This window comes from Indicator indicator, chromosome 1, assembly GCF_027791375.1.
Source record: "Indicator indicator isolate 239-I01 chromosome 1, UM_Iind_1.1, whole genome shotgun sequence".
NCBI classification, from domain to species: Eukaryota; Metazoa; Chordata; class Aves; order Piciformes; family Indicatoridae; genus Indicator; species Indicator indicator.
Genome location: NC_072010.1, coordinates 99816303 through 99843465, shown reverse-complemented (window position 1 = coordinate 99843465; position 27163 = coordinate 99816303). Strand labels below are relative to the sequence as shown.

Below are 27163 nucleotides of genomic sequence, written 5' to 3'. Positions count from 1 at the left end.
TAAACTTACCCTGGCGCAGCTTGAGACTGTGTCCTCTTGTTCTGTTACTGGTTGCCTGGGAGAAGAGACCAATCCCTACCTGTCTACAACCTTCTTTCTGGTAGTTGTAGAGAGCAGCAAGGTGTTGCTTGAGCCTCCTCTTCTCCAGGCTAAACAACCCCAGCTCCCTTAACTTCTCCTCACAGGGCTTGTGCTCCAGACCTCTCACCAGCTTTGTTGCCCTTCTCTGGACATGTTCAAGTATCTCAATGTCCTTCTTAAATTGAGGGGCCCGGAACTGGACACAGTACTCAAGGTGTGGCCTAACCAGTGCTGAGTACAGGGGCAGAATGACTTCCCTGCTCCTGCTGGCCACACTATTCTTGATGCAGGCCAGGATGCCATTGGCCTTCTTGGCCACCTGGGCACACTGCTGGCTCATGTTCAGCCTGCTGTCAACCAGTACCCCAAGGTCTCTTTCTGCCTGGCTGCTCTCCAGCCACTCTGTCTCCAGCTTGTAGGGCTGCATGGGGGTTGTGGCACCAGTCACCACCACTCTCTGGGCTTGGCCCTCCAGCCAGTTCTTAACCAGAGTGCTCCTGTCCAAGCCATGGGCTGACAGCTCAGCCAGGAGTTTGCTGTGGGGGACGGTGTCAAAGGGTTTGCTGAAGTCCAGGTAGACTACATCTACAGCCTTCCCCACATCCACCAGGGGGGTCATCTGGTCATAAAAGGAGATCAGGTTGGTCAGCCAGGACCTGCCCCTCCTAAATCTGTGTTGTCTAGGTCTGATCCCTTGGCCAACCTGCAGGTGCACTATGATATCCCTCAAGATGGTCTGCTCCGTAATCTTGCCTGGCACTGAGGTCAGGCTGACAGGCCTGGAGTTTCCAGGATCCTCCATCTGGCCCTTCTTGTGGATGGGCATCATATTGGCCAACTTGCAGTCATCTGGGACCTCTCCAGTGAGCCAGGACTGGTGATAAATGATGGACAGTGGCTTGGCCAGCTCACCTGCCAGCTCTCTCAGTACCCTAGGATGGATCCCAGGTCTTTCCAGGTTAATTTTGCAGACTTCAAATATAGAAATTGCAGGGTTGTTCCTGGGCTAAGCATACTGTACCCCACCCCAGCCTGTGGGATAATTAGCTCGTCCAGTCTTTAAGCTTTATTTTTCACTAATTTCTGGTATGTCTCACTTGTGTTTAATCCTGTTCATCTGTATGTCATGCTCTGTGCACTTCCGGGCAGCCCAATTGCCTGTCTTTCTGCTTTGCAGAAAGGTTTGGCTGTAATTTAGTTTCTGCTTGGCCAGCAGAGGTTTGTGGTATCATGACACTGCTTGCTGAGTTTATTTTCCCTCTGACCCTTGCTGTCAACAGTAAACCTAAAATAGACTTGTATCCCCTGTGGCTTTACTCTGAAGTTTGCTTGTCAGCCTAGCTGCCACTGATTATTAGGATGTTCTTCTTGTAAGTGATAAATACAAATCTCAAAGGGATATTCTGTTTCATTGTTTACTACTGGATTCAAGCTAAACTAAGAATGGATTCTTTGTTCCTGCATTAAAGAATCACAGGTGCAGGACTGCAATTTTTAAAGCTTCTCAGTGTGATATTTATGAGATTGTATACTGTTAAGTTCTCATGAATACTCCTGAAAAGACATTTTAAGAGCAAATACAACTTCTGGTCCACATCTAGGAAATGAGTGGCTTCTGCTCATCCTTCCTCAATGTCTCTGTGTTATGGGGTAGGTGTTGTTTCCCAGAAGCAGCATCTTCAATTTCTTCCAGGTCTTATCTGAGCAGAAGCCAGCCAACATGTTGCTTCCCAGTGAACAGAGTGCCATAAAATTACCCAGTGGTAATTACCTTACCTCAGTGCAGATTCTCTGAGTATAGTAAATTACCCAGCAGACCTCAGTAAAAATTAATTGTGTAAGTCTGCCCTAGAGGCTGCTTTTGAAGCTTAAAAGTGAAATCAAATCATTTGAACTTCAAACCTAATCATCGTGATTCTAAAATGGCAGCTGTGTTGTGATCCGTGCTAACAGACTCAGTGAGATTTTGCTCAAAAGCTGACCACACTCCCAAATGACAGCACTAATAAGCTAAATATGTGTTATGTAAAGAAGTGTCCAGAGAGGCAATTTTGAGTAAATTCTCTATTGGCAGCCACAGATGTGCAGTGAATTTTCGGTCTGACAAGTCTATAGACATCAGCTAACTTGCTTCTACAGGTTATTCCAACAACAGGCTCTTTCTTCATTTGTGGGTAGATTCTTTAGCAATCTATGTCTGAATCTGACTTTAAAATTAGGCAGCTATTCCAAGAGAATGTTGGAATTATTGTCTGGGAAATAAACTTATTGATTTTGAATTAAGTAAACAAAATGCCTCAAACACAACAGAGTACAGATAAGCAAATCAGCAATGCACTTGTGCAGCCATGTAGAAAGTGTGTCTGTATGTCTAACAACAGTGTACTGCTGTGATTTCTGATGTATTAACAAATGAACATTTCTCTCAGTATGAGTTTAGCATCTGCTGGTGTAAGGCAGAGTCAGGGTACCAAAGAGGTGCACGATGCTCACCAAGAGTTTAACCCATTATTTTTCCTTGGCTGTTTTCAAGTTTTTGTTGGAGCACAGTTTCCACAACTACATATTCTGCAAACAAATAAATGAAAATATGTGACACAAATCACACACTCCCATGAATATTAGTAATAATATCCACAACATATATATATATATATATAGTCTGTGAATATATGAAAATACAGGATATTAAATACAGTATATCTTTATGATATACGTTCACAAGGTACTATGTGAAATACGGCACTATTACAAAAAGACAAGAAAAGGGTCACTCATAGTTGACTGTTAGACCCTTTGTCTATGAAGAATGCCTAAAAACTTCCAGTTGCACACCAGAAGTGTATTTAGAGGGGAAAAAAAAACCCATTGTCTTCCTTAAATCTTAAATGTTTGATTCTAATGAATTAAATGCAGTCTAAATATGTTAAGTGGCTGTTCAAGGTGACTTCCTCTACCAAAGCCTTGCTGTGTTTTTGTAGCTCAGAAAGGGCGGGTGTATACCCATGCAGAAGCGCACAGCTGTGATAAAGTATGAAGGGGGATGGACAGTTTCTCCTGTTGCCTACATATAGTCATTCAGTACTGTAAATGGTAAAATGTGTGTCACACATTAATTTTCTTTCAACTGTGTGGCTGTTGAAAAATAAATGTCTTTCTGAAGCCGTTCAACTACGATGTAAGATATTACTTTCCTTTTAGCATATTGCTTGATTTTATTTAAATCATTTTCACCAGCTTTGCACTTAAAGGTTTTGGGGTTTATTTGGTTGGTTTGGTTTGGGTTGGGTTTTGTTTTATTGTTTTTCACTTGAGATATGTCTCCCACAATTCCCCAGGAGTTAAGCAGTACCCATAGATTACGAACAGAGGCACGTTTACCTTTTTCTGGAAGTATCTTGCACTTGTTAAGCAGAAAACATGGGGGTTTTAAGTAAAGAAAATGCAAGAGTTAGGAGAAATTTCCTCCACTGATGGTGATCTTTTTCAGTTTCTGATAAATCAACCACATGATTGGTCATTCTCATTTGGTTATGACCATGTCTTTGTTATGCCGTGTGACACACTTAAAGACACACTGGCTAAAAGTAAAATCTGGGAATATTTGGCATGATTACACTGCCTCAGTCTTTGCAGTCTGGCAAGAGGTACACCCCCAGAGTAAGGAAATGGTTTGCTAACTAGCATAGCGAGGTGTCACAGCTTCCTAATCTTTCATTTATTTTTCAGCAGGGCCCCAAAATGCTGAGCCAGCTCAAATAGACTCCTGTTTAGCCAGGAGTGAAAACAGGTGGAGTCTTTGTAAGAACTGAAATTTGTTTTAGCTTTGCCATGGGAGAAAAATGTTTGTCCAACTCTATCTTTAGCTGATAAACTTAAGTACACAATTCTCCTGTAATTTCTGATACAGTGATTTTCCATGGGCATAATACTCAAGAGCCCACTTCAGATTTGCACATCCAGGGCTTTACAGTTCTCTGCCCCAGACTGGCATGATTTGATTTCTTGTCCTGCACCTGGGAAGCAATAATAAACTGCACCATTACAGGTTAGGAGATGATCTGCTAGAGAGCAGCCCCATGGAGACGTAAGAGTCCTGGTGGACAGCAAGTTATCCATGGGACAGCAATGTGCCCTTGTAGCCAAGAGGGCCAATGGTATCCTGGGGTGCATTAAGAAGAGTGTGTCCAGCAGATCAATGGAGGTTCTCCTCCCCCTCTTACTCTGCCCTAGTGAGGCCCCACCTGGAATACTGCATCCAGTTCTGGGCTCCCCACTTCAAGAGGGACAGGGATCTGCTGGAGAGAGTTCAATGGAGAGCTATGAGGATGAATAAGGGACTAGAGTATGTGCCTTATGAGGAGAGGCTGAGAGCCCTGGGGTTTTTAGTCTGGAGAGGAGAAGACTGAGAGGGAATCTAATAAATGTATATAAATATACGAGGGCTGGGTGTCAAGAAGGAAGGGACAGCGTCTTCCCCCTTGGCCTTGTGATAGGTCAGGGGGCCATGGACATAAACTACAACACAGGAAGTTCCACCTCAACATGAGGAAGAACCATTTTACTGTAAGTGTCACAGAGCACTGGAACACGCTCCCCAGAGAGGTTGTGGAGTCTCCTTCTCTGGAGACTTTCAAGACCCATCTGGATCTATTCCTATGCAACCTATGCTAGATTGGATGGTCCTGCTCTGGTAGGGGAGTTGGACCCCAAGATCTCCAGAGGTCCCTTCCAACCCCTAACATTCTGTGATCCTGTGATCATAGAACAATTTGAGTGTTTGGGAACTGTAATGCTTCAGAGAACTCTGGAACTTGTGGAAGTTGCCCACTACCTCAAGCTTAAGCCTTCTTGCAAGTGTAACATGATGGCACAGGTGCCATCTCTGCCATGTCCCATCTTATCGCATACTGTTCATAACAAATGGCAAAAAGTTCCTTTTGAGGAAACAGGATTGTTTTGTTCCAAAATGAGATACTACTAATGCTCTCAGCTTTCCACTCTGTATCCTTTAAAGTAGGGACATTTCCATATTTACCAATGTAAAAATATTGGTAACAAGAATGCAAATTAAAAGATACAGCTTCAGTACATGTACAACTTTTTGTATTGCATGAAAAGTAAATAACAAGTTATTCTATTTAATTATTTAGCTCAAAAACTATGTAAACATTGTGTTAAGTAAAATCATCTTGTTTAAGCTTTTCATAATAGTGAATGCTTGAAATAAATGAAAGAAAAAAGATAGCTACTGTAAACAGTAAAGAATGTTTGGGAACATGAAAGTTCAGTGCCACAATTTGCATGTTTAAATGAGATCAATTAGGTTAATGATGGATGAAAATAAGAAATCCATGATTTAAATGCAAAATAATTCAAAAACTTGTAGGTCCATTTAATGCCAAACTTTAATCTTTCAAAGGGGATATCTAGTTCAAAGGGTTAATGTACAATCCTGACCTTTCCCATCTGGAGGCTTATGTTCAAATAGGGTTTATTTAGTGAAATATAATCACATATAATTTATTTCTCTCTAAAATGTTTTGCAGGAAGGTCCTCTGAGTCACGTTTCTGTTCTTCATAGAAACTTTAAAGTATGGTGTGGGCAGGTTAATGCATTTACATGTTGTGTGTTTAACAGAGGGCTCAAGAAGATTTCAGAGGAAGTTTGGAAAATAGCATTTAATAACAATAATAATGATCAGGAAATAAATGTAAAATAAATATAATTTCATTTCAGAGGAGTAAGCCTTTAGGCCTAGGAAAGAGACAACCTGTGGTGAAAGAACTGGAAAGACAGAGGGCATGGCTATACTGGGAAAGAGAGCACAGTCAGGTTACCCCTTAGCCTGTTCTAAACACGTTTGAACTGCGCAGTGCTTTGGAGATGCTAGCTTTGGTTGCTGTGGTGATGTTTCCAAACTAATGAGTACTGGTGGGCTAACAACATGTTTCTTTCTGGTGAGGAGGCTGAGCTCACTGTAGGCTTTTCAGGTCACATAGTTAATTTGGTCACAACTGGCAATGTACCATTATCATCAGTTGAAATCCCCACAGTGAGTCACTCAAGCCACTAGAGGATATTTTTAGGTGGATGTAAGAAAGAGAACAAGTTAGTTCATCTACCTGAACAAAACAAAACAACACAACAACAAAACAAACAAGCCAACCAAAAAAAAAAAAAAACCAAAGAAACCCAAAACCACAGCAGAAAATTAATGTACTGGTGTAAAAAAGATAGTGCAGGTGTTTTCCTGTAACGATAAACCTGTCTGTACATGAGGTAGCTTCTGAAAATAGGGATCTATTACAGACAGCCCATCAGCCATATCCCCAGGACTGACTGACTGATTTTTGCAGCTCCTAGTCTAAGTAAAATCAGTTACTATAAAAGGAATTAAAAAAATAATTTCTCTGCATTCTATTTGATAAAACAAACACCTACATGTATATATTATGAATATATTAAATTACCTATGTTAGAGATATTTAGGGGAAGCTTAAATTTACAGAAAATGTAGAAGAGACTTTTAAAATACACTTGTTACTTTATGTTGGGTAGCACTAAGAGGACTATAAAGACTTTGTGGATGATTAACGGTCCAGTGTCTGAGAAGTTCCACATCAGGTCTTAAGTGGAGCAAGAATTTTTTCAGGTGCATGACTGAGATCCATTAAGCTCCATGCTGCTGCAGAAGTATGCTTAAAATATCTTTTTAATTTTTTTCTTAGCCTAGACTTGGTGTTATTTCAAACGAGATCATCTTAGAACAAGACTGAAAACTGAAGCATCTGAATAGCTCACATCCATGTTACAATTGTAGTCACCTTCAGCTAGTCAGTCTAATGACAGAAGGACAGAGCTGTTCCAGGTCTTCCCTGAAGAGCAGTTTGGGAAGCTGTTTATCACCAAAATGGAATACCAGCAAGCATGTGAGACAGTTTGAAGGAAAACATATATATAGATTGTTAGTAGGACCTCCAAGGAATTTAAGCTTGCACTTCATGACAGCATGGCATATATTTGTAAGAAACAAGTCATATTTTCATGCACTACTACAACTTATTTATATAGAGATTAAACTTCTATAGTGTCCAATATCTGATATGAATGTCAGAGAAAAGCTTGAAGGGTATGCTGAGTATCCAGAGCTCTTATTTAGCTATATTCAATATTATTTAGGTCAGATATAATAGAAAACTGATGGCCTTAAGCAAAATAAAGTGAGGATGCAGAATATAAAGTTACATTGAAAGGTCATGCACTGACTCAGAGGCATTTGTTGATAACATACATGATTTAGGCAGAAGACCTTTTTCCTCTTCCTTTTTTTTTTTACTCCTTTTAGCTGACATAACGAAAAATATGTAAGTAAATTGGAGCAAGGCAACAGAGATATTAAAAGGAACAGGTTTACATAAGTGCAGAGACTGGCAAAACGGAGATTGTTTAGTCTGAAGAGTGGCATGACAAAAATAATTAAAGACAACAAAATTGTAAAACTAAGCTTCATTGCTTGCATTCACAGAAGAAAACAAACCAGGGTTACTAGAGAAAATACTATTTCTACCACACCATTCAAAAAGGGCAAGAAGGAAGAGCTGGCTAACTACAGACCAGTCAGCCTCACCTCCATCCCTGGAAAGGTGTTGAAGGAGCTCATTCTGTAGGCCATGTGTAATCACATGAAAGGAAAAATGGTTATCAAGAGTAGGCAGCACAGATTCACTAATGGGAAATCTTGCTTGACTAATCTGATAGCCTTCTATGAAGGCACAGCCAAACAGATAAATGAAGGGAGAGCAGTGGATATCATCTGTCTTGATTTCAGCAATGTTTTTGATACCATCTCCGCCATAACATTCTCGTAGATACACTCAAGAAAAGTGGGTTAGATGATTGAACCATGAGGTGCATTGGTAACTGGCACAACAACAGGGTTCAGAGGGTTGTGATCAGCAGCACAGGGTCCAGATGGAAGTCTGTGGTCAGTGGTGTTCCCCAGGGTTCAGTACTGGGTCCAGTTTTGTTCGATATCTTCATCAATGACCTGGATGAGGGGATTGAGTGTACCCTCATCAAATTCACTCATGATACAAAACTGGAATGATCTGCTGATACACTGGGGTGCTGTGCTGCCATTCAATGAGATTTGTACAGGCTGGAGAGCTACCAAAGGCAAACCTCAGGAAGTTCAATAAGGATAAGTGCAGAGTGCTGCATCTGCAGAGGAATAACACCAGGCACCAGTACAGACTAGGGGTTGACCTGATGAAAAGAAGATTCACGGAGAAAGACCTTGGAGTCCTAGTGGACAGCAAATTATCCACGGGACAGCAATGTGCCCTTGTGGCCAAGAGGACCAATGACATCCTGGGGTGCATCAAGAAAAGTGTGTTCAGCAGTCTAGGGAGATTGTCCACCCCCTCTACTCTACCCTGGTGAGACCACACCTGGAATACCGTATCCAGTTTTGGGCTCTCCAACTCAGGAGAGAATCCAGCAGAGAGCTACAAGTATGATTGCAGGACTTGAACATCTCTCGCATGAAGACAGACTGAGACACCTGTGTCTATTTGGTCTTGAGAAGAGAAGGCTGAGAGGGGATCTTATCACTGTCTATAAATATCTGAGGGGTGGGCATCAAGATGAAGGGGCCAGTCTCTTTTTGGTGGTGCTCAGTGATAGGACAAGGAACAGCAGGTATAAGCTGAAACACAGGAGGTTCCACGTCAACACAAGGAGGCACTTCTTTACAGTGAGGGTGATGGAGCACTGGAGTGGGCTACCTGGAAAGGCTGTAGAGTTTCCTTCTCTGGAGATATTCAAACCCCACCTGGATGTGTTCCTCTGTTGCCTTTCCTTAGGTGATCCTGCTTTGGTGGGGGAATTGGACTTGACAAATCTCTAGAGATCTCTTCCAATCCTTAATATTCTGTGATTCTGTGATGCATATATGGGACTTAATGAATAACTATGAAACCAGTGACTTATTCTGCAAAAGCATGTAAAGGGGAATAGCTTTATCTGGTGCTATCTTCATAAAATGGCACACATTTAGAACTGTAGTGTCAGTGCCACTCTATCACTTAAATCAGTATATCCAACAACACACTCACATTTATCATTGCCAATTTTAATACCAAACACAAAGTAGGCAAGAGTGAGGTCAGTTAACACAGTACATGACAAAAGTAGGATCAGGCTTTAACAAATTTCAGATAGAGGAGAGTGGAGCTGTGGAGCTTTGGTAGTATACCCCCATGTTCCCAAAACCCCAAGCCACACATTACATACCATCACATTTCAATGACTTCTTACTTTTATCAGTTGTGGAGAAGTGGTACGGTATGATTGACAGGTGAGATGTTGAAACAGCTACTATGAATAATTTTACCAAAGCCCCAGATAATCAGCATTCTCGAGATTAGTAACCTAAAGTGTTTCCTGCAAGGTTAGCACCTGAATTCAGACACTCATGAATTATGAGTGTCAGGAGGGAATATTTCACTGATCAATCTTTTTTTCCCCACATTGGTATTTAACTTGAAGTTTGCATTCAACAGAGTGTTTGTGCACTCACTTGGTACAAACCACTAATACTTTTCTCTTCAACCATTTTAAACTAAATTAAAAGAGATGGGATAAAGGGTGACAAAACAGTCATCAAAGAATCTCAAATAACAAAGAGACCATATGCTCTTTCTGTACCTGCTTGACTGCAAAGTAGTTTTCAAAGGAGCATAAAAAGAAGATGGAATATCCATGTGGAAATGGTACTAACTATTCATTTTTATCAAAGCTAAGTATTAAAAAAAAATATGCATAAAAATCTTAAATTTATAAAATTGTTGAATACATTTTCTGAAATTAAATATCATTGCCATGACACAATCATTTGATCTAGCCTGTCTCAACCACAATTGCCAATAATAAAATAATTTGTCAGATACACAATACTGAGGCTTTTTCTCAGCTGTTTAAATTTGAGCAATGAGTCACTTGTTATATTCTGAAGCAGAGCATCAAACTTACTGCATCTCCCAGGGTAATTTGATGAAATTTATCAGTGCAGACTTTCTGTGTAAGTGCTAATTCAAAGCAGTAGGGCATAGGCAGAAGCTACGCTACTTATCATTTATAAAAGAAGCCAAATGTGGGGGAATGCTGATTCACAGCTGTAGGATGCACACAGCTGGTAAGTGTAAAAGCTATTAGAAATGGTGAGCACTTTCACAGAGCTGATTAGAGTACTCCTCTCTCTTCTTTCAGATCTCATTTGAGATATCTAATTTGTATACATGCTAGAGTGGTTTGACCTTGGAATTTCCTTAAAAAGTTTTTTTGATGGGTTTTTTTTTTTTTTGGGGTTGGTTTTTTTTTATTTTAGAAATAGGAGTAAAATTGTGTAAGAATACAGAATTTTCAAAGGCTTATGAAAATTAAGATCTTCTCATGGTCTCTAAAAAAAAAAAAAGAAAGAAAGGAAAGGGGGAAAAGATAGCTTTAACTGTCCTATGCTTACTTCAGTGCTAATTAATCTGGAAAGTCGATACATCATCATTTTCCAAGGTATCTGCTTATTTTGTCTTTGCATCTGGAAATGATGGAAAGATTCCAAGGAAATAAGGGAGAAAAGGTATGATGAAAAATGTAGAAGGCTGTGACATAAACAGATTTCACTAACACAATTAAAAAAAAAATAAAACAGATAAAACTAGGTAGAAAATAAATGAATTAGTCTCTCAGGAAATGTTTGAGAAATCTTATCACCTGCAATCATTTATTACCAGGTAGCAATAATCTTTTATTATCAGACTGTTAGATTTTTACAACATTTTTTAAATGATAGCAGCAGACCTGTTGTTGTTCACTACCACAATAAAATATCAGAGAAATTTATGGAAGCTTTTCAATAGTCAGAAGGTTTGTGGTCATAAAAAATCCCTATCAATTAAAGACATGCTGTTGGTACCTCATAATTTTTGCTAAACCTGTAAGAAGGAAAATGTATTGTCATGAGTCAGTCATACTAGTTTGGACTCTGGTATAAAAGAGAAATGGGGTGTTCAGTGTGCAAGAAATTCAACAGCAAGGTAAATAAATTAATTTAAAAAGGCACAGTAAACCTATGTATTATAGATCCATGCAGGACATGCTGCTTCACACAGTTAAATGATTATGTCAGATCTTAGAGCAGTCTGGGAATAGTCAGTTGGCAACAGCAGGAGGGTGTGGGGGATAATACATTTCTAACCATTTTGGTGACAAAGGAAAATTTGTGGCAGTTGCTGGCTATGCAGACAGTTTTAAACAATAATTATCAGTGAGAGAAACCTACATATTCATCTGAGAAGGACAGTAATATTATGATCCATTGTTCTTGACACTCTTGTTAGAAATAACACATCAGGGTATGGCAACAGGATAGTGCAGTGAGCCTCACCAATCAGCCAAAGCAGAATTTGATATATTGCAACAAGGCACAACATGCTTGCTGAGAAGATGAAACTGCTCACATTATTCCTAGAAATCCCAACAAAACTTCCTCTAGAGAAGGAGAGAAACCTCATTCCAGTGCTTCTGCCAATTGATCTGGCAGCCATGACATGGATGTTATACCATGTCATACCATGGATGTTAAGCCTGGGGCTTTTGATTTGTGAGCTGCCTGGAGCTTGAGTGAGTGTTTCTTAAACTGGTGAGTAGTTACTAAGATGTGTTGCTTAGGGTCCATGAAGATAAAACCTGACATTCATGAGAAGCTCATTCACGGTGGGAAGAACTGTTCCCTTATACAAGCATAGCTCTCTTCCTGAATGGATCCAATTGCAAAATTCATACTATTGCATCCAATACAGAATTACATTGTTAAACAGAGCCTTTTCTTACTGGCAGGACTTTTAAGGCCTTTAAAATAGTCATGTATAAAAGAATACTTCTCATCAAAAGAGGTAATTAAAAACGTCTAATGATCCTCCCAAAAATGTAAGGATGGCAGTAACAAGGATATTTTTAGAAGGAGGGGTTTGAATCACATTTGTAGCACATCCTGATGTATTGTGATCACTTGCTTCCTGTAACAAACCCAGCAAGTAAAACCTCTCTGTATTGTTGTCTTTCCTATTACTGCTAACATCATTTGCACTCAAACAGTAAGTCCAATGAGGATCACAGACTTCATTACAACAAACTCAGCTTTTTCCTGCAGATGGAGATGTGTTCATAACAAACTACAGAGAAAGAATCACCTTCAAAGAAAACAGGCATCAGAATCAAAATATTCCAGTGGAGGCCTAGGGTCAAATGATGTTAATGAGCTGCTTTCAGTTATTTGGAACATGGTTAGGGACAAGATTGTGTTTATCCTGATTTTGAAATAGATACCTAACAGTTTGGTTTCAGGGAAAGTAATCAAACGGGAGAGTGTTGTTTTGAAGATTTAGTAATGTTTGTTGTAATATTGTTTTATAGAGTTGTAAATTTGATTTGCAACAGATGGGCATTTGAACAGCTGTGCCTCCCTTGCTACCGTTTTCACTAAGTCTAGCTCTTTTGGTACCAGTTTGAACTTGGAAGACTATGTGGGATATTGTGAAAAATAAATTAAAAAAAAATAGTATCCTTCTTGTTTTGAGAAAGATTTAGACAGCATCTATCACACTTATGTGTGTCATGTAGAGAGGAACAAGCCTCACCAGTGGATTTTACTTTCTGAACCCTAAAGACTCATAAACCAAAATAATTCAAGAGATTAATCTTTCTCTATACATCTTATATACATTGTTATTGTCACCAAATGGAACATTTTTTCTGTGCCAGCTCTGTTAATATCCTAAAGACCAGAAAAAATACATTCTCCGATGAAGGGACAACAGTGGAAGCCAAGAGAAATGTTATTTCTACTTGACCCTACCACATGTTTCTGTAAGATTGTGAACCAAGATCCAAAACTGCAAGGTGTAACCAATAGTACTTTATGTACCAACTCATACTTCTGTGGTGAAAAAAAAAATTAAAACAGGTTGTATTTATTATTGGGGTGCTCTGATCATGACAAAAATCTGGTAGTCAGGTACAAAGAGAAGATCCAAACAACTTGCAAAATCACTGGATAGCATGTGAAACCATGCATGGATAATACTACAAGAGACTCTCATTGAAATCTTGTAGAATCCACAGCTGTTTCTAGACCATTTTAGTCTGAGGTGTTACAAGCTTCATGCAGTAAATGCTTTTTAAAAACCCAAAGACTTGAAGAGGCATTGCATTTCATATGGAATAATACTGTGCAAACATAAAAGCCCTAACTGAATGTATCTCCAATAGAAGTTTGGAAAAGGTCATCTTAAATTTAGGCTGATAGTAGAAAAATATCTAATGTCTGCTTCTGGCACTGCCGTTACATTTAGATATTTTGAATTTTTTTTAAATGCTTACAATTTTTTAAACATTAAAAATGTTGCCATCTTTGACAAGTAAGGAGTATAGTCTGAAAGCACCAGCTCAAATGCCTTTGAAAACACTTCAGTAATTTTTTAACACGTAAAGCCCAGAAATGAATGTACCAAAGACATTTGATGTTAGGCATTGGCAGAACATTTAATTAAACATCCTAGGAAATGTGCAGGGAAGTTTTATGCTTTGTTTTGTTGTTTATGAATATCCTAATATGACTTTAAAAAACTTTTTGAAAAGTAAGGCGAATAGTATATTCCATGTTATGATGGCACTGAACATAAACAGTGACAATTCACACAGTACTGAGTTATGTGTGGTATTCTAATTCATAATGTGGAAGAGGTCAAGAATTTTCTAATACTTTTGCTGTTTTAGTGTGTCAGAAATCGTGATTTATCTGAACGAGGGCATAGATAGGAAAAAAAGCTTTTTCAAATTCAAATGAAATCTTAGTTGAAAACCTGAGTGGAACGGAAACTTTAGAGTACCTGGTAGATAATGTATTGCATGGAAAGTCAGCCACAAGTCCTTGCACTCTTTGAGTCAGGCCAGACCTATAATCCACAGATTATGAAGTGTCGAGTGTTCTAATCACTGAGTTACTGTTTAAAAAGTTATTTTGCTGGATCTGATCTACTTTGTCTGAATACTTTAGCTACACAGGCTCTAATAACTCATCTAAAGAACTAGGTTTGGTGGGCTGTTTACCTCATCTCACAGAAATCAAATTATCTCTAAGTGAGGGAGTATAGAAAAGGCTTCCTAAGACTGGGGAGGTATAGCAGGTCTCTATTATATATAATGCTGAAGTACAGGATCCTTCTTCAGGAATTAATAACACTATCTCTGAAAGTGGAAAGAAGAAGGTCCTGTTCCATCCTGTTCCTTTCCACTTTCTGAAATTTAGCTACATTGGAAGATATATATGGGGTGCTGAATTTAAATTTCTTTGTAAATAGCTTTTTTTTTTTTTAGTATCTATAATCCAGTAGAGGACTTTAAAATTAGAAGCCCTGAATTGGATCTCTAGAACTGGTACAATATTCCTTTGTAAGTTTCTGCAGAACAGAGCCACTAAAACTTTTTTTGTTAATCTTCTTTTCACTGGAAGCCAAATCGAAGCTAAGATTCGAGCAACAGAGAGATTTACCTTTGAACAAAATGCACAGAGAAGGCTATGATTCTATGAAAGACTGATGCATGCATCTTTGAATAGGTGCATTTTCAGCACTATCTGAATTCTAATGACTCTAAGATCACAAATATTTCTACTCCTGAAGAGTCTACTACTTCCAATAGTCAATTTCTTAAAAGTTTAAACAAAATATATGTACTCCACCCACCCTAACATCTGCCCAAGAAAAGAAAGGGTCATATTTTCTTTTTCTAGGATTGTAATTACATTAATTGAAAAGGATTACAATAGGGAGAGATGATTTGATAAGCATGATGCTATCATAATCATCGTAATGCCACCCTTTTCTCTCACAAAACTGTTTTTCTTCTAAACTCTGGTTATTCCCACATACCTTTTGCTGATTAATGCCCTAGGATGTGTAAGGGTCATACTTTGATTTCGTAACTCAACCAGAAGCTGGAAGTTCCATGAAATGGTATCTACAGAAGCTCTGATAATCCAGACTACAGGACTGAAAAGACCAAGAACTTGTGAAGCTACATAAGGGAAAAAAGGCCAAATTATTTTTTCTATCTTGGCAGCCAGAAACTAGTAGACTAAGAGCTAGTAGAGATCAATTTTCTGATTCTGTTGGTGACATGCTTTACAATCTTAAACAAATTTGTCTACTTTTGTGAATTTAGTTTCTACTTTTAGACTGTGTTGGACACTTTTACACTGTCAAGGATTTACACGTATAGTTTAACATAATTTATCATGTGGGAATTTTCCAGTGCTTTCCATTTGATTATTGGATATAAAAAAATACATGTGAAAAAATTTAATTCTGCATGTAAACTGATATTGTCTTGGCAATAAAATAATAAAAGCTTTCTTACTTCAAGCAACATAAAAACAGCAAGTACACAATAAAACAAAACAAGCACATATACAAACAAACAAAAAAAAAACCCAAAAAACCAAAACACAAACCCCAAACCTTTTAGCATTGAAGATTTGATTAACAGCAAGGTTCTGGTAATTGATAATAACCACTTTTATTTTTAAATACCTTCAAATAAATTAAATCAATCAGCAAAGCACTTCCACAAGTTATTAACATTGCCATTAGCTGATAAGTTGTACCACAAAAATCATGTACAGAAATGTTTAATTTCTTCCTCTAACAGTGTGAGAGCTGAAATCCCCCTCCCACACCGATAGTAACCAGGCTAGCTCAGTCTGGAAGCAAATGAAAGCTGTATTTACAAGCAAAACTAAAATCTATGATGAAATACAATGAATATGTATAAATATACACTATTCACAACACTTACAAATATGTACAATCAACAGAAAAACACCAACAACTAAGCCCCCTGGCTTCTTCCTCCCCTTGAGGGGGCTGTGCTTCTTTCCCAAGGGGCCTTTCCCCAAGGCACCTCTCCCCCCCACCCCCAGCCAGAAGGACTCACCCCAGACTCCCCTGGCAGAAAGCAGAGTCAAGAAGCAGAGAGGCTGTTAGGCTTAGCTTGTCAAGGTCAGTGTGCAGGTGTATTATCTTCAGCCAGAAAAGGAAGAGGCAGGCAGACAGAAGCTGAGCAAGCTGAGACTGTCTTTGTTTTGAGTAGTGGTTCTTAAATATTTTTATCTCTCCAATGGAAGTGTTTAGAATAATCATTATTTTGCTTTCTTACACCCAATAGTGATTTATTTACATTCTTTCAATTTCTCTGCTCGAACTTTGTGAAGAAAAATTAAACAGACAGTCTTAAAACCATCACACTTCCATGAGTCTTAAAACCATCACACTTCCATGTTCATTCAATGATTTTGCATGTTGATGAATAAAGGTTATACTGACTTATCAAAAATAGTTAAATCTTCCCCAAACTTTGAAATGGCATTCCTGGTTGTGGTGGTTTGAGCTCTGACTGGAGTTCAGGAGCTCAAATGATAACAGATTGTGATTCCTCTTCCGCCCCTCTCCCTTTCTCCCAGCAAGGTGGAGAGAGACGAAAAAGAAAAAAAAAAAAAAAAGGGGGGGTAGGGGAGAGGGGAAATAAGTTCGTGAAAGAAATAGCCTGAAATCAATTTGGAAGTAGAAGAAGTAGATTTTCTTTTTTTTCCAAAAAGAAAAAAATTATATATAGCAGTAACAGGGAGGGTTCACAGAGGTGAGGGATGAGGGTAAATGGGAAAATATACAAAACCAAGCCTGGATGGCCTTGTATTCCCCTGGATGCCAGTGGATTCAGTTGGAAGAAAGTAGGCCCCAGCCACATGGTCAGTGCAGGAGGCAGTGGCAGCAGCGGTGTTCTTTTGAGCAGACGAGGCAGGAAAGAGAGCGAGCAGCGAGGTGTCCGCCCTTTTTATAGGCGTGCTGGACAGGAAGGGGGAGTGGAATAGGCCATTTTCGAGTCAGGGGACCCCCCTTCTCCCAGCAGGGGAGGAGCCAAGTCCCCGCCAGCTTAAGTTTCTTTTGGCCACCTGGGGGCTGGGTTCTTTCAGCCCCATCCAGGATGGGTGTAACCCAGCACACTGGTCTTGTGTGATGAGATGTACTGAAATTCTAGAAAGGTGGATGAACCAGAACCACTCAGTGGAACTTTTGCCTTTGGTCTGCTGAAACAGGAAAAGATATATTAAAAAAAACAAACAAACAAACAAAAAAAAACCCAAAACATGCCATAGTTTTTATCTGTAACTGCTGCTAAGCTATTATTTCCAGCAAAAAGGCAGATTTTTTTCCTATGTGTCCAAGTACATGTTTAAGTCCTAGTTCAGATAGGTGCTAGCAATTAATTGCAGCTCATAAGTACCTGATTACCCAAGCTAAAGACTGGAGAGCCGAACAGCTTTCATAGTGTTGGAGATGCATGTAAATAAATAAGTCACTGGGTATTAAAACCCATATGCATTACTGTGCAGTCTTGCTGTATTACCTACACTCGCATACTCCACTGTTTTTTTTTCCTTTGTTTTTGTTTTTGTTTTTTGGTTTTTTTTTGTTCCAATCTCATTTTCACTTTGCTTAGCCCTTATGGAATATTTGTCTTCTCCATAATGTCTTTAGAACTCAGGGTAAACATATATATGTAGGAAATTTTAGATAGATGCATATGTAGAAATTTTAGTAATTTGTTGCTCACAAGAATTCTGCTTGAGATACTGATCTACAGTATTTTATTATCATGAAATTACTGGAACACATCCTAAAAAATGCACTAATTATTAAAGTTCTGGTAAATTCAAATTATGTAAATTAGAGGAGGAGCAACAAAAGGTCTGACCTATGCTAAAACCCTTGATCCTACTCATTTTGTTTTGGTTGTAAAAGTGCAGATATTTTGGACATATCTACATTACTTATAACAGGCTAATCATCATATCAGAAACCCTCTATTACTGTATTATTGTTCTTGGCTTATTTTTTTTAATTTTTTTTTTAGACTTTATTTTCTCTTTGTGATGATGTTGTTTGCTGATATTGGAGATTAGGTGACGTTCCAGTTGTTATGATTAATACTTCTAAATGTGACAGGTTAAAGCTCACAATATTATCTCACCAAAGATAGCATTTTGTAAGAGCATTTTGTGGTCTGGAAAAATGTCAGTCAGCAGAGTTTTATCTTCTTTTTAAAAATATATTTAGGTTAGCTTTGATGAAATTATTCTAAATATTTCTCTCTATTTTAAAAATTGATGTGGATGTGAAAGTGGAGGAAAAAGTGGAGATCTTAAAAGTTTTTTCCCTTCGAAGTCTCCCTCTCTTTTCTGTCATGAAAATATATTGGCAACAATAACACTGAGAGTGAAACATCCAAAATGGAATATCAACTAGGTTTTGAAAAAGACAATTAATGAAATACAAAAACTGTAAATTGTAAGCTTCCCTTAAAACTACATATTAAGTTAATCCCTGTGTTTCCTGTTAAAAAAAAAAAAACACATAAAAAACACCAAGTTATTACTGTATGAGTCAATTAGTAGACAAAACCACAGGGGAATATATTTCCTACACTACTTCAAAGTTCATTAGAGAGTGAAACATAAAACCTTTCTTATGCTATGTTAGTAAGCGCTGTCTAAAAATGCATGGAGAACAGAGGACTGTGTGGGGCATTAAATAAAGTAGGAACTGAAACTTCAAGTTGGGGAAAACAGCACTGCATTGATCCAGGCAAATAAAAACTTGTCTAAAGTCCCCTCTTCTATTTTATATGGGTTATTTTCAGTAATGTGTAAAATGCTGATAATTTCTTAAATATTTAAGCCAGTAGTGCTAGTTAGATGAGTCTTTAATTTCTTTCTTCACCTGTGGCTATCATGATTACTTCTATCAAAGTTTAGCTCTTTTTCATACTTCTCTGGAAACCCCTTGATCTCATTGCATTAGTCATCTCCCTCCCTTGGTTAAATTCTTCATGTATTCCTATCTGATACTAATTTGTTCCTCTGGTTCAATGTATAGTCAAGAGAGTAATTTATTCATCTTCAGTAGCACCACTGGAATCACAGAAGTACTTGGTGTCCTGATTTATTAAGGCACTTGAGGTCAGTGCCTTAAGCATGTGCTAAAAATGAAGCAAATAGCAGCACGACCTCCAAAGGATTAGTCACCTGCATAATGGTTTGCAGGGTCCTTAAAAAGATGAACTTACAGAACAGATTTGCTGCTGGTGTAAGGTTAGTGCAGCTGTACTGAAAGCTAAATGATGCTGACAGTGCTTTCAGTGGAATTATGACAAGTCTACATGAAGCCTTCCCCTTTCCTTGTCTTGTGCCATGCTGATACATTATGATATGCCAAAAATAAAAAACCAAGCTAGAAAAATGCTTCTGACATTTTTAATTGTTCATATGCCATTTAGTGTTCAACAGGGCTATTAGCATCTCAATAAGAAATTATATTGTTACAGCAGATTATTTTTTTCCATGTGATTTTGTAGGGTCATATTGTCACGCTCTTGATAATAGGGTATCTGTGGTGTCACGGCTACCTCACTGCTAATGAAAATAGGAATTCCAAATTGGATGAGACACAACTTAGCTATCCTAGATTTGCAGGTTAAATTATTTTTTGTTGCCATAGATGAAGACATGTGTTCTGTATTAGGAAACTGCAGAGGAAAAAGAGAATATATATTTTCACATCAAGTTTGAAAATTTTCCTTGCTATGCCTACGATCCCTTTTTTCCTTTTCCTAAGGAGAAAAAAAAAAGTTTTGTATAGAAATGCTTCTCTCTTGATGATCTTTTTTTTTTTTTTGAATTATAAGAGGTACTCCTCTAACTCATGCAAAATATTTTGATTATGAGAATATATCCTTGCAAGCCTGGCAATTTTTTTGTAAAAGATCTACCGCAAACATTTTATTCTGAATGAATTCACCATAGCTACGTTGTGTATCCTTTTGCAGTTAAAAGTGTAAAGTTAACTCCAATGCATAGGAACAATTTTTGTTGTTGCTTTTGTTTTTTGTAGATTACAGACTTTCATATAGGGTTTTCTTTTGCAGATATTTAAAATATTCTATTTGCAAATTTTGGTTAAAAAGGAAAAAAAAGTTCTGATTTACAGGCAGCGTTATTCCATTTCAGAAATAATACCCTGTAAAATGCCTGCAACGAGGTGTTTTATCTGAAAGCCCATTGTAGCTTTCTTATTATGAGTTTCAAGTTTCTGCAACAATAGAAATGTTCTTACTCAAATGTATATTATTGCATTAATTCCTCAAGTAGTAGCATTTCATCATATAAACCTATCAGTAGATACAATTGTAGAGTATTTGTTATTCACCCTCAATATTTTTATTTTGTTGTTAGATATCAGACTTTGGAATAATTGTATAGCAGTATTTGCATCGAATATAGGAAGAGAAAAGCTATTTCCTCTGAGTATATGTCTGCTTTCTGTCTGTGTTTCCTTGGGGTATAAAAAGTTACTGGTTTACATCTATTGGACGTTTTTATTGCCTTCCTGAAGACAACGAAAATTGCACAAGGCTCATATAAAAGCATCTTCAAGTGTAAATTAAATCTATGGTATACTCTTTTGTAAGTAAAGAGGAATATCTTCTTAGATAATAAATCTTTTTCGTGTATACCAACAAGATGTCTATTTCTTTTCTTCATAGATACACCTTTAGTTAAAATCATTTCTTCCAATTCATGGCCTGAAGAAGGACAATCTATAGTTTTGACTTGTGAATCCAAAGGAAAACCAATGTAAGTGATTTAACAAGTAATATGTTTTTGTTATTTTCTTTATTCTGCTGTGATTGCAATCTTCAGCTGCAAGAATCCACTGGCTTTGTCTTGTCCTGGGGTGTAAAGTAATCTCTGGTATAGAAAACTCCTTGAAGCTTGTCTTCATTAAGTGTTCATAAAGGATTGGTCTTTTACTTAGTCATCTATTTTCATTTTCAGGAAGAATTCCAGCTGTGAAATTTTTATTTATTTTTTCAGTCATGTATATCAACCTGAAAAGAGTGCAGGCTTAATCAGTCACTGTTTACATCACTGAACTGATGATAGAAGAGAAAATGTCTTGCGAAAATCTTCCTACATCAGCTAGCCTCAGAGAAAATACATTGAACTTTTGAGATACTTTGGGTGTCATTTACAGGGAATTTGAAGTTATGTGCAGGTTTGCTGCCTGTTTCTACTGGAGCCTGGAAAGATGTAGCCTGCTTTAAGAATATAAATTGTTTTACTTGGAAATTAACATCTCTATCATCAATATTTTATAAAGGCAGATCTGCAAAGATTAATTCTTGCATAGAAGCTGCTGTTTAAATGGGCTTCACTCTTTAAAACAGTATCTTCTCAGATGAGATGTTATATATTTACCCATGAAGATACATAAACAATACAAAGATACAAATCAGGTTTCTTTAAAATTTACCTGCTGTTCGAAAGATTAATCTGTAGTGTTACAAGTAGTGATTATACACAGCTTTGGAATGGTCTTGAAAATGATAATAAAAATAATACTTTGGTTCTGGAAAAGGTGAAAATTACGTGCCAATCTTAAGGGCTGAATTTCTCCCTGGTGTACTTTCATGACTTTATGGAATTGCTTAATGTGGGCACCTGAAGTCAGATTTAGGTCAAGTCAATCATATAAGTTGAAAATTTCTATTTTTAAAAACTCTTCTGAGTTTAGTCTGGCATCATTTAAACTCCACATACACTTTTCTTCTTTATATTATGTGCCTCATTAATTTTAGAGTAACTCTCCTCCATCCGAATCTTTAGTGGGCTGAGCAACTCAGAATTTAGATCACGCTTGAGACCAGAATACTGGAAGTCCATCCAATTAGTCTTACCTGGTGTTCAATGCAATTGGTCTTCTGTGTACCTATGCACTTCTGAAGTAATAGATGCTTCTGAGATACATGCCTCTGTAGGAAGTATCTATTTATGTAGTAGCATTTGAGCATTGCCCTAAGGTATCAGGAGGTACCTACCTATTTCCCCATCATTTTCAAATTCAGAAGAACACATCCAAGTGCTTAATTTTAGGAAAGCGATCAGCCCTGATTGCCCCAAGTGCACTGCTGGCTGAGTGATATTTGGGATTGTCCTTGTCTCAGTGACTTAACAGGTGACAGCTATAAGCTAAGTGCTCTGTTTGGCATGCAGACTTTAGGCATTCCAAACCCAGATGCTTGATTTTCGCTGTTCATCTAGCATTCATTGTAGGGATAGAGTAGAAGTAAGGCAGTATTTATGTATTTTTATATCTTTAATAACCTGTTGTTTTTTGACAAAGACAGTTTGACCCTTCACATTTGGAATCTTTAAATAATAAGAGAGTTTGGAGGTTATTTCTTCTTTTTGCTCTTTTTAGTTTTGTGAGACAGACAAATAGATAATTTAACATATGTAATTGGTATGTGAGGAAGAAGGAGGAATGGGTGTCTAATATCAAGTAGGGTTTCTGGTCCTTCAGTGATTCCGGTTCCACTTGAGTGTTACAACAAGAAGGCATGGTGCTTTTCAGTTCCTGGGTATGTGGGAATAATTTCAACTGATTTGTAAATGCCTACTGTGCAGATGTTTCATCTGAGATGATCACTTGGGCTTCCATTTGTGTTCAGTGGAGGGATTTAGCACTATTAGGACATGACTGGTCTGCTCTACCTTAGACAATATAGAAGAAAGAGCCAAACTGGATCATATATCACCTACTTTTGACTAACTACATGGAGTTTAGACAGTTAATTTAGTCAGATACCTACCTCTATATTTTGAAATGTCAAACCCACAAATATATATATATATATGTATGTATAAATATTTATATAAAATTTTAGATCTATGTTCAACTTTGGTCAGATGCATCTTTCTCAGTTTACAGATTATAACCACATTTCCACAATCTTCATTGAAAATGGGAAAACCCCTTTTTTTTCCACTTAGAAAACATATTAGATTCTGCTAAAAAAAGAAAAGATACAATTAATCCTCTCACATATTGGATTTTAATCTAGAGCCCTGAAATTTTTAGTCATTTCTGAATGAAGTAGAAGACTTCATAAAAGTGGTGTGTTTTACCTTGGCATACATAATATTTTCTATTTGGTACATGTAATATTGTTGCTTGATCTTACTATGACACTAGTTAAAATATAATGATTTAAAAGGATCTTCAGTTGAAGTATTTCCTGATTCATTTATTTATTTATTTTTAAAAATAGAACTTGGCTGCATCCTTAATGGATTCAAATGCAAACCTCACATGTGGTTTAGAAAGGGCAGCCAAATAAAACCTCCACACCAGAGAATTATCAAAGCAGGACACCTGTATGTGGTAGCCTTCAGGGCACAAATATTTTGCCAATAAATGCACCTCTAATCGTCATGCCACCAGAACTGCCAACATCCGGCTGCTTGATATTGCTTCATTAGGTTAATGTTTCACTGTGCACAGCCAGTAATAAATAGGCATCCTCCTGGGAGCAGTGTGCAATTGCTTAGAATGAGAAACTCTAATGTTGTGCTCCCAACCTACATTATGATTACCTTCTGGCTTGTTGAGAAAGAGAAACTGGAGAGTCCACAGAGCCCAAATATGTCAGTGTCACAAGTTAAGTGATGAACTGCAGGCTTTATGGAGAGCTCGGAGCCAACCATGATCCTTCGTAGCCATTTGCACACCATGCATTAATTTCTATACACTGTCAACTTTATAGCACAGTTACAACAGTCTCTCCTGTTTCCCGTAGGCAGCAGTGAATCAGACCAGTAAATGAACACTTATAGGTACATTTCTCTTGTATCCTGGAGCAGCATTCACAGCCTTCACTTGAGATGAAAATGGAGAAAAAATGAAACCAGGCTGTGGCTGTGGTGATATTCATGATGCTGATAGTTGATGCACAATGACTTTCACAAAAGGGATAAGCAGAATGAGGCTAAAGCTAGAAAGTACTTTTACCATCTCACATCTCATCACCAAACACCTCCTTGCAAGGATTCCCTTCTTCAGACCATATGCATCACAGATACCCAGATACTGTGTTTCAGATCTACAAAACAGTTCTGAGGAAAAGCCCTGCCTAGCCTACTGCCCTGTAGCAGTGAGCGGGAGGCAAGCCTTGCTTTGACCAACACTTCTTGGAAATCAGCTGCCCTCTGCATCTCCTGCTGAAGTAGCATCCTCCAGAAACAGAGAGATGAGGAACAACTGTTTACTATGTATTAGAATTGGAGAACTAAGGCCTTGATAAGGTTTCATAGTTTAGGGTAAAGATTTCTCTTGCCCAAATCTTATAGGCGTAACTTTGGACAAGAGAAAAAATTACTTTGGATGCTTGGATGTGTTGATTGTCATCATAATGTGTCAGATGGGCTGGAATTATTCCAGATTCTGAGGTTTCTAGCTGGTATGAATGGGTTCATGTCACCTCACGTTTGTGGTCTTGGTGCAGGACACCTATGTTGGAGCAGGAATCCTGAAACTGGGTAAGGGATTGAAGAGAAGCTGTGGAATGGAAGAGGAGGTGGAGGGAAAGATGGAAATGTAGGTGAGCCCTTCAGTGGCGGAGAATACTGAAAGGAACAGGAAAGCATACCTGATTAACATGTGCCTCAGAGTCTGGTTCCATCAGTGGAATTTTGGTTTCTTTGGTCATGGTTTACCCAGCACCAGGCCTCCTGGCAATAGATGGACACCATCTGTTTCAAACAGGAAAAAGGATTTTCATCCATGACTTGGCAGGACTCATTTAGAGGCCTTTAAGTTAAGTTTAAAGGGGGAAGAGGATAAGACCAGAGTCACTAAAGATGAGCCTGGGGATGACATACCAGTGTTGGGGGTGAAATCGATAGCCTAGCTCAAGTGCATCTACACCAATGCTCACAGCATGAGCAACAAACAGAAGGAGCTGGAAGCCACTGTGCAGCACAATAGCTATGATTTAGTTACCATTACAGAACATGGTGGAATGATTCTCATGGTGTTGGAGTTGCTCTTTACATGAGAGAGCAGCTGGAATATATTGAGTTTTGTCTAGGGGAAGAAGAACAAGTTGAAAGTGTGTGGGTAAGAATTAAAGGACAGGCTAATATGGGTGACATTGTAGTGGGTATTTAATAGTCTACCTAATCAGGAAGAAGAAGTTGATGAGGCTTTTTACAGACAGCTTAAAGTAGCCTGACCATTCCATGCCCTGATTATCATGGGGAACTTCAGCCACCCTTATATTTGCTGGAAAGACAACACAGCAAGGCACAAGCAGGAGGTTCCTGCAGTGCATTGATATTAACTTTTTCATACAGGTGGTGGAGGACCCTACAAGGAGAGGTGCACTGCTGGAACAAAGAAGGTCTGGTAGGGAATGTGAAGGTTGAAGGCAGGCTTGGCTACAGTGACCATGAGACAGTGGAGTTCAGCATCATGCAAGAAAGTAGCAGGGTAGTAAGTAGGACTGCAACCCTGGACTTCAGGAGGGTCAACTTTGACCTCTTCAGAGACATACTTGGAGGAATCCCATGGGTTAGGGATCTAGAAGGTAGGGGGGCCAAAAAGAAGTGGTTAATATTCAAGCACCACCTTCTTCAAGCACTCATCAGTGCACTTTCATGAGTAAGAAATCAAACAAGGGAAGGAAGAGGCCTGCATGGATGAACAAGGAGCTTCTGGAAAAAAGAATTTCACAGTATTTGCCCTTGGTGAAGCCATGCTGACTGTACCAAATCACCTCTTCACTATTCTTCTGTCTCAGTAGTGCCTTCAGGAGGACCTGCTCTATGATAATATCAATAATATTGATGTCCACTTTTTTTTGTTTTCAATTTCAAATAAAAAAAGCATTTACCCATTTAGCTGCATCACATAGGGAAACACAGCCTGTAGCTGACATCACAATTCAATAGAAGTCCTCTTTGGGAGATGTTATTGTATAAGTTCAAATGAAATCAAAGCTAATATTTTCAGTCCTTAGTGCTATTTTGTCTTTTGCAGTATTTTTGGCTGGATCCCTGGACTGCTGTTAGGCTATAACATTTTAGTGAATGAGCTTGCCTCACGACAGTGGCTTTTTTTGTTTTTGTTTTTTTTATCGTACTGTAGTTTTACCTAGTCTTTGCTTATTTTCCAAAGAAAGAAATGTAATTAAGCTTCAGAAATCATAGGCATACTTTTAAAGCAATACCTAGACTTTCCTGAAGTCATATTGGCTGACAGTGTTTTGAATATTTTAAAATAAAGACAGCTGTAAAACATAATCATTTACAGTCATCTGTGTTTACAAAGATTTTTAAAGCCAATGTTTTTTTATTGCAAGTTGTAGATTCTACACACTCTTGTGTCTTAATCTAGTGACTCAACACTGACCCAAAAATGAACTCAAAAACTACCTCATAATGAAAGAAAGATTCATCACTTAATATTCTTAGCGCTCTCACCAAAACATGCATGAAAGATGAAGGTTCCTTTTAAGGCAGTATCATTTCAGCAGAAAGAATGTCAAAATATAACAGAATAACTAGGGCACAGGAAACAAAGAGAGAGTTGGCTGTCTCCTGTGTGCTTTAGAGAAACGTCTTTCCATACTGTGAGGCTCAGGGGAATCATAGTATATTCAGTTGACTAACATGAAGTGAGTATTTGGCCTTGTTTGAAATAAATAAGAAAGATTTTTATTTCAGAATACTCATATGTGTCCTTGATTAGAATCACATTATTTGTAAGGTCATGAAAAAAAATAGAGAGAAAAGCACAATCACTGATAAACACTAATATTATATGTACTTAATAATATAAAGTAAAATATTCTACTATCAGAAAAAAATTAATAAGGGCCCAATAAATATTCAAGCTTGCACTATAAAGATATTGTCAATTATGTATATGATATTGCCATGGAAAGATCTCTTTTTTTACAGTATCTCTTTAAAGAAGACTCCCTTGAGTGAGACAAACGTTTTGCAAAAGCTAATGGAAACAAATCCTAAAGATAAAAGTGAAATATACAGCACTATTGTGTCAG

General features: G+C 38.0%; 1 protein-coding gene across 1 annotated transcript in view; it reads left to right on the top strand.

The window, feature by feature from the left end:
* The window catches only part of CADM2 (cell adhesion molecule 2), a 261666-nt gene that overhangs the window by 131174 nt on the left and 103329 nt on the right, over window positions 1-27163 (top strand). The window contains exon 7 of the mRNA XM_054392117.1: window positions 20801-20891. Within this exon, the coding sequence (XP_054248092.1) occupies window positions 20801-20891 (91 nt within the window). The remainder of the gene's footprint in view (window positions 1-20800; window positions 20892-27163) is intronic.